Consider the following 8015-nt stretch of genomic DNA (forward strand, 5'->3'; position numbering starts at 1 on the left):
AAAAAAGAAAGAGAGAATGAGCACATCTGGGACAACATGTCTCGCTCCATCCACCAACGCCACGTTGCACCACAGACTGTCCAGAAGTTGGCGGATGCTTTAGTCCAGGTCTGGGAGGAGATGCCTCAGGAGACCATCCGCCACCTCATCAGGAGCATGCCCAGGCGTTGTAGGGAGGTCATATACAGGCACGTGGAGGCCAACACACACTACTGAGACTCATTTTGACTTGTTTTAAGGACATTACATCAAAGTTGGATCAACCTGTAGTGTGGTTTTCCACTTTAATTTGAGTGTGACTCCAAATCCAGACCTCCATGGGTTGATACATTTGATTTCCATTGATAATTTTTGTGTGATTTTGTAGTCAGCAACATTCAACTACGTAAAAGAAAAGTATTAATAGAATGTTCATTCATTCAGATCTAGGATGTGTTATTTTTGTGTTCCCTTAATTTTTTTGAGCAGTGTATATTTTTGTTACAAATCTTGTTCAGAATCCTCTCTTTGTATTGCAGAACAGGATAAAGACTAGATCAGATGAACGGAACGTTTCAAAAGTAAACCATGACATTTGTAGCGAGCAAAATCCTTTTTGGTGGGGTCAGTTATTGACGTGAATCCCTGTGAAGTCAATGAACGTTGGACCCCAAATCGTTCTGAATCATAAAGCTGATTTTGAGAATGGATTCCAGAAAACAATTTAAAAGCCTGCTGTCAAGTCCCTTGTAGTTGTGTCACTAAACCATGAATAACTCCAGATGCCCTATACAGTAAATGGCATCTATCCGAACTCCCCTGATGAAAATAAAAAGAATTACACAATTCAACACAAATACAGTGAGAGGACCTATACCTCAATTTGATCGTTAGCCATTTCTGTGCGTAGCCCCCACCTTCCCTGTACTTCCTCCCTTCTCAGTCTAACCCGTCCTCTTCTCCTCTCAACGGCAAATATTCACAAAGCATCTCTGAGTGCTGATCTAGGATCAGGTCTCCCCTTTTTAGTCAATTATGATTTAAGAAGGCAAAAAGGATCCTAGATCAGCATTTCTGCTCGGAGACACTTGTGAGTAACGGGCCCTTGTCTCCAGACGTCACTGTGGTTCTCATACGGGTCTCCTCTCATTCTGCAGGTTTGAAGTAAGGGTTCTCGTGGCCCTGCATCAGGTAAGGAGTAGCGAGACTGGTTCTTCCCCCTTGAACGTGTTCATGCGTCTGAGGTCAGGTCATACGACCCGGTCTGAAAACATTGAACAGGCGGGAATGTCAGAGATCGCGCTAGACACACCACACACAAACACAACACACACACACACACACACACACACACACACACCACACACACACACACACACACACACACACACACACACACAACACACACACACACACACCACACACACACACAACACACACACACACACACACACACACACACACACACACACATCACGCAGCCACACGCACACACACGCAAGACACTATGCAGCACACACACAGACAGACACACAGATACATGCAGACACACACACACAAAAGCACAAATCAAACAGCAACATACATGAAATTAAGATGACAAAACTGACCATTCATGAACGTTTGTGTTCCCGGTATATTTTGAACTATTGAAACTATTGAAATACGAATTATTTTCCTCCTAAAACAAGTGGATCACATAAGGTATTGGAAGCTATTGACGGTTCCATCAATTGTTCATGAAGTTTCGGTCTCTCCCATCACCAGCTCAAAGGACAGGGTAGGTTTAGTAAAATCGTCAGCAGAGGTTATAGGCTTGATTAGTAAGGAGAGGGAAAGCAAAGCATTACTAGACTTAGAACCTTACCTTCTTCCCCCGTTTAGGCAGGATGTGGAATCCCTAAAGCAACACACTGGGAGTCAGGCAAGGAGGGAGCACATACATGCTAACTAACTAGCAAACGTCAACACTCTCTACCATGACAGCTACAGTCGTAGCACAAAAAGCAAATCAAATATTACGTACGATTTTGCCGCGTAATATAGGAGTTAAATAACAAGTAGCATCACAGCATTTAAGGAGACAAAACCTCAAAACATCTTAAATATGTCCCACAAGACAGAGAAGATCTTTGAGTTAGCGCAGGGAGAGGAAAGCAGACAGGACAATTACAATTTGGGGCAATGTACAAGCAGGAGGTTTATCTGGTCTAGAATCCATTAGGCCAGAAGAACACAGGCTTAATCACAAGGGACTCACCGCTCCGTTGGTTTGGGGCTTCATGTCAAACAGGGTGTGTGTGCTGCCCCCCTCGGTCATCTCCATGGGGGCTGAGTCCCAGTTGGTGCTGGCCCGGGGGATTGGGGTGATGCCCTGGGTGGTGGACCAGGGGCCCTGGAAGTCCTCCACAGGGTACGGGCTGCTGAACTCTGCTGAAGGCTTCTTCACCGACTGCGACCGGTACCTCCGAGACACACAGATAGGACAATGTAAATGCACAGCTCTATATCGGTAAGTCTCTCTGATGATACATTGTGGTGAGACGCCAATATTTTGTAGGGTGGGTGTAGAGCCAGGGGTGCAGCTAACACTTGACAGAGTAATGGTTAGAGGAGGGTGGTAAGGCCTCTGATGAGGGGCAGTGTGAATGGAGGTTAGGGCTTCGCAGGAGAGAAGGTAGAGGAGAGGAGAGGAGAGAAGGTAGAGGAGAGGAGAGGAGGGAGAGGAGAGGACAGGAGAGGAGGGAGAGGACAGAGAGGAGAGAAGGGAGAGGAGAGGAGAGGAGGGAGAGGACGGACAGGAGAGAAGGGAGAGGAGGGAGAGGAGAGGAGGGAGAAGAAAGAAGGGAGAGGAGAGGAGGGAGAGGAGAGACGGGACAGGAGAGGAGAAAAGGGTGTTATATTCTTACCAGCAGCAATATGCAAACAAGGCCAGCAGCATGATGAGAAGGACTCCCCCCAGTACACAGGCGATGACTACCACTGCCAACAGAGCCGCTACACAGAGAGAGATACACACATGAAGACACTTCAGATAACAAGGAAATACAAACACCACACTAACTTTTATCACATCTCTGGACCCATTTGGTTCAGTAAGAGGAACTTTAGTCCAACTTACAGTCAGCGCAGTTGAATCCAGCGTAGCCAAACGTGCATCTGGAACAGAACAATAATAGCAAACATGATACACATTTCATATCATCTGACCACAATACATTGTTTTAGGTGACAGTAGTTCCTGGTGCAATTACACAGTAAGGGCACAAGGGGGCGCTATTTACTTGCAGCTATCTACGATGCTTTAATGCATTCTCAACAGGGGAACTCTTGCCTGTCTCAACCAAACAAAAAGAGATTCAAATAAAATACTCACGGCACACATGTGTCTCCCTCTGACCTTTGACCACTGGGACAGGCTATGGAGAAAGAGGAAACATAGGTGAGAGACAGCCATAGAATTACATATAGAACCATGTGACTCACAGGATCTCTATGGAGACAGTGATGTCACCGTTTCACAGAGAGGAACTAACATGGGTGACTAACACTGTGATCTTAACACCCACTCTGTGTACTGTAGCGCCGCTATCACAGGAGAGAACAGGTGAAGCTCGCCAACGTTTGCTCAATAAATTTGCACATTAACCAACATAATAAACACTTGCTCTTAGAGAAGTTGATATACGTTGTAACATCAGTACGTACAATTTTAGATTTGAGGAACAGGCCCTACAGTATGTGTAGTTTAACATGGGGCTGTGGGGAGCGGAGTCATCTATGTTTAGTAGTTCTCCCCATCCCATAACTTCCCTGCTGGACAAAAGTAATCCAGCCCCTGGCTTGGCAGATAGCGACCATGATTCTTCAACTGGTTACCAGGGCAACACCCCTTTTGCCGACGAATACATTAAAGAGATATATACTGTAGTGCCATGGGTCAGAGAGGAGAAACGTCTACACAGCACTTGACCCTCTCTCTGTCTTTCTCTCTCTCTCTCTCAATTCAATTTCAGTTTTAATTTTCAAGTTAGGGGCTTTATTGACATGGGAAACATATGTTAACATTGCCAAAGCAAGTGAACTAGATAATAAACAAAAGTGAAATAAACAATACAAATTTACTGTAAACATTACACTCACAAGTTCCAAAATTAGTAAAAAGACCTTACAATGTCATATATGTGCACTAATAGTTTAAACGTACAAAAAGGCGGAAAATATAAAATAAACATCATATGAATCGGGTAGACATTCTAACAATGGTTTCGTTCTCACTCGGTTGCCACTTCTTTCTTGTGGCAACCCAGGATCACAAAATCGTTGCTGCTGGTGATGGCACACTGTTGTATTTTCACCCAAGAGATATGGGGAGTTTATCATAAATGGGTTTTGTTTTTCGAAACATTCCATTGTGGTATCTGTGTAATCTGTGGGAAATATGTGTCTCTCAATATGGTCATAACATTTGGCAGGTTTCGGAAAGTGCAGCTCAGTTTCCACCGTCATTTTGGGTGTGCAGCGTGCACATAGCCTGCTTCATCTTTGAGACGCCTTTTTAACCAAAAAGCAAGGCTAATGCTCACCAGAGTCTGTACCATAGTCAAAGCGTTTCCTTTAAGTTTGGGGTCAGTCACAGTGGTTAGGTATTCGCCAATGGTGTATATTCTTGTTTAATGCCAACTAGCATTCTATTTGCTCTGGTTTTATAAATTAATTTATTGCCAATGTGTCCCAAGTAATATCTTTTTGTTTTCTCATGATTTGTTTGGGTCTAATTGTGTTGCTGTCCTGGGGCTCGTGATGGGGTCTGTTGTGTTTCTCTCTCTCATTTCAATTCAAATTCAAGGCTATTGGCATGGGAATACATATGATTAGCCTGCCAAAGCTGGTTGAAGTAAGATAATAAAAAGAAAGTGAAATAAACGAATAAAAATCACTCTATTCTAATCTTTACTCTCTCTCTCTCCACACACACACACACACACACACACACACACACACCCCACACACACACACACACACACAACACCACACACACACACACACACACACACACACACCATCACACACACACACACTCACCCACACAACGCGCACGCGCACACGCACACGGACACGGACACGCGCACGCATAAAGTATTTAAATTAATACAAATGCATTCTTTTGATGCTAACTTTCCCATTTTCTTCACTCTGATGCTAAACCAAGTGCGCTCGACCTTGCTCTGAGTCTGTCTCTGTCTGTTTGTATCTCCTTTAATATTTTCTCTCTATCAAATGGAATGTATTCAGCAGCTCTATTATACAGTAGCTAAGCTGTTATCTTGTGTCTTGTGTAACATTTCAATGCACTCAGTACGTACAACCACAAAGACTACTAATACATATAATCACTGAGTCCTATCTTGAATTACCTTTCAATAGGGATAGAACCATTGGAGACGGGTTTGTACTCACCTGTGCAGCTTCGGTTTGAGTAGAAGCTGTTGATGTAGCCAGCCTTACAGGAGCATCTGGTCACTCCATCTTCTTTGTACTCGCACGTAGTAGAGCGGACATCACACGGTTGGGGGGTCTGCTCACATAGGTCAGTGGCTGGGAAAAGGATAGGGACACACCAGTCAGGATAGTGACACTATGTGATGGTACTTCATGTTTTATGGGACTTTTTAATGGCTACAAAGTACGAGAATGTCAGTATATTTGTCTATCAATCAATCAATCAATCAAATGTATTTATAAAGCCCTTCTTACATCAGCTGATGTCACAAAGTGCTGTACAGAAACCCAGCCTAAAACCCCAAACAGCAAGCAATGCAGGTGTAGCTTCTACACTGTTGTTTGGCATTTACATTCTCCTCTGGTACAATAAAGTGCGTATCTATCTATTATTTTCTATGAATAGAAAGTATGGTTCAAGCTCTCAGGTAGTAAGAATCTCCCTGCTGGTTACTCCTTCTACACAGGGTGAAGCAGTAATGCACAGTACCCACCGGTAAATGCAGCTCTTTCCAGTATGGTCCCACAGGTCGACCCACAGGCTTGTATGGCTTTATCTATAGCGGCATTGGTCGAAGTCTGGGTGGCACTGGAACCTAGTTTAAACACGTTGTTCACGGTCGCTATCACACTGCCTTGCCTGTAGGCAAAGACCGTACATAATCACCATTACAAGCCAGCTGATAAAATGCACGGTCAAACCAATGTCCTGGTCATCACAACAAATCCCACTGGGCACACACTGGTTGAATCAACGTTGTTCCCACGTTATCTCACTGAAAGGACGTTGAACCAACGTGGAAAAGGTGTTGAAATGACGTCGGGAACGGTGGGCTACACATTGGATAACAACCATTCTTGACAATGTAGCGTAGAGAACCCTACCTCAGCAGCACGACATCAGTTTGGCTGTATCCAGACTCGTTTTCCAAGGCTCTTCTCAGCTAAAAACAAGATAAGAGAGGATTATTGTCCCGCTCCGTCGGCTCTGAGAGGAGAATACACTGTAACTACTGGGCGTTGTGACTCAGGGACCTACTGCCTCTGAGATCCTGGCTGCTGTTTGCTGAAATATCACTGATGACCGGTTGCTCATTTCAGCCTGAAATGTCTGGTTGAGATGCAGGTCTCCAGAGAACACTTGGGCTGAAAATGAAGGGGGGAAAAGGGAGTCATCATCATCACCATTTATCCTTATAATCCTCAGCATCATCACCATCGTTGTCTTGATTATAACACTAACAACTAGCACTAACCTTGTACACAGCGGCCCTCTAAGAGGAAGGTCCCAGACATACACTGGCAGGTGCCGTTGAGACAGATGCTATCATACGGACAGGGAGTGGAGGGACACACTATGGAGATGGGTGGAGGCAGGGAGGTGGCAGCAGTGACGGCTGACTCCGGCTGGGTGGTGCTTCCACCGGTAGGGGAGGTTGAGGTGTGGAAAGGAGGAAGAGGGCTCTCACTAGTTTTGCTAGTTGGTTGCCCATGGGTTTCTGTGGTAAAAAAAGAAGGAAAGACATAACAAAGATCAAACTAGAAAGGAAGTTTCAACATTGATTAACATCTCACAGTGAAGATAATATCTTTGTTTTTAATCAGTTTGCGGCATTATATTTAGTTCTACTTCAGACATAACACAGATCCAATCATGTTTACAACATATGACACGGACAATTACATTTCAAAGCATACCTCCTGTAGGTGTGATGGTGGGAGAGGGGGCAGGGGTGGTGGAGGTGTCTACGGGGGCAGCAGTGCTACTGCCTGGGGTTTGGGTAGAGCCTGGAGAGGGTGGGCTGGAGGAAGAGCTGAAGGTGGGGGGCGAAGCTGGAGTGCCAGCTGTGGTTGTAGAATCGGTAGTCCCCTCTGTTCCAGTGGTTTTGTCTGTATGAGGGCTCCCTGTAATGGTAGCGGTGGGGGATGAGGACGTGGAGCCATCGGTCACTGGGAGAGAGGTCTCAGGGCCCCTTGTAGTGGCGGCGAGGGGTGTTGAAGACAGGGTACTACCCTCAGTTACCGGGAGAGAGGTCTGACCAGTTGGTGGGATGGTGGACTTTGTGATCCCTGTTCCTGTGGTCTCACTGTCTTTGGTACCTGTATCTGTGGTAGCTGTATTGATGGCTGTTGTTTCATGTGTACCTGGCTCTTTGGTACCTGTATCTGTGCTAGTGTATTGATGGCTGTTGTTCATGTGTACCTGGCTCTTTGGTACCTGTATCTGTGGTAGCTGTATTGATGGCTGTTGTTTCATGTGTACCTGGCTCTTTGGTACCTGTATCTGTGGTAGCTGTAATTGATGGCTGTTGTTTATGTGTACCTGGCTCTTTGGTACCTGTATCTGTGGTAGCTGTATTATGGCTGTTTGTTTCATGTGTACCTGTATCTGTTGGTAGCTGTATTGATGGCTGTTGTTTCATGTGTACCTGGCTCTTTGGTACCTGTTATCTGTGGTAGCTGTATTGATGGCTGTTGTTTCATGTGTACCTGGCTCTTTGGTACCTGTATCCGTGGTAGCTGTATTGATGGCT

General features: G+C 45.1%; 1 protein-coding gene across 1 annotated transcript; it reads right to left on the bottom strand.

Moving 5' to 3' along the window:
* Positions 1 to 1095: 1095 nt before the first annotated feature.
* Positions 1096 to 7678, bottom strand: LOC111981425 (protein HEG homolog 1-like). The gene is made up of 12 exons (XM_024012678.2): positions 7180 to 7678; positions 6738 to 6980; positions 6521 to 6627; positions 6367 to 6425; positions 5976 to 6121; positions 5440 to 5577; positions 3356 to 3398; positions 3101 to 3138; positions 2889 to 2976; positions 2240 to 2444; positions 1847 to 1879; positions 1096 to 1243 (listed from the first exon to the last, which is right to left on the bottom strand). The coding sequence occupies exons 1-12, from the start codon at positions 7676 to 7678 to the stop codon at positions 1211 to 1213; spliced, it is 1632 nt and encodes a 543-aa protein (XP_023868446.2). The 3' UTR covers positions 1096 to 1210.
* Between the last annotated feature and the right edge of the window lie 337 nt (positions 7679 to 8015).

This window comes from Salvelinus sp. IW2-2015, linkage group LG20 (genome assembly GCF_002910315.2).
Source record: "Salvelinus sp. IW2-2015 linkage group LG20, ASM291031v2, whole genome shotgun sequence".
Taxonomy (NCBI): domain Eukaryota; kingdom Metazoa; phylum Chordata; class Actinopteri; order Salmoniformes; family Salmonidae; genus Salvelinus; species Salvelinus sp. IW2-2015.

Bases quoted from the DNA above. Each gene is read 5' to 3' on its own strand.
- LOC111981425 (XM_024012678.2), bottom strand. From the start codon at position 7,678: ATGAACAACAGCCATCAATACACTAGCACAGATACAGGTACCAAAGAG. The intron at 5,578-5,975 runs GTGGGTACTGTG...TCCTTTTCCCAG, and splicing joins GGAAAGAGCTGCATTTACCG to CCACTGACCTATGTGAGCAG. The intron at 3,399-5,439 runs GTGAGTACAAAC...CTTTCTCCATAG, and splicing joins CTCAAACCGAAGCTGCACAG to CCTGTCCCAGTGGTCAAAGG.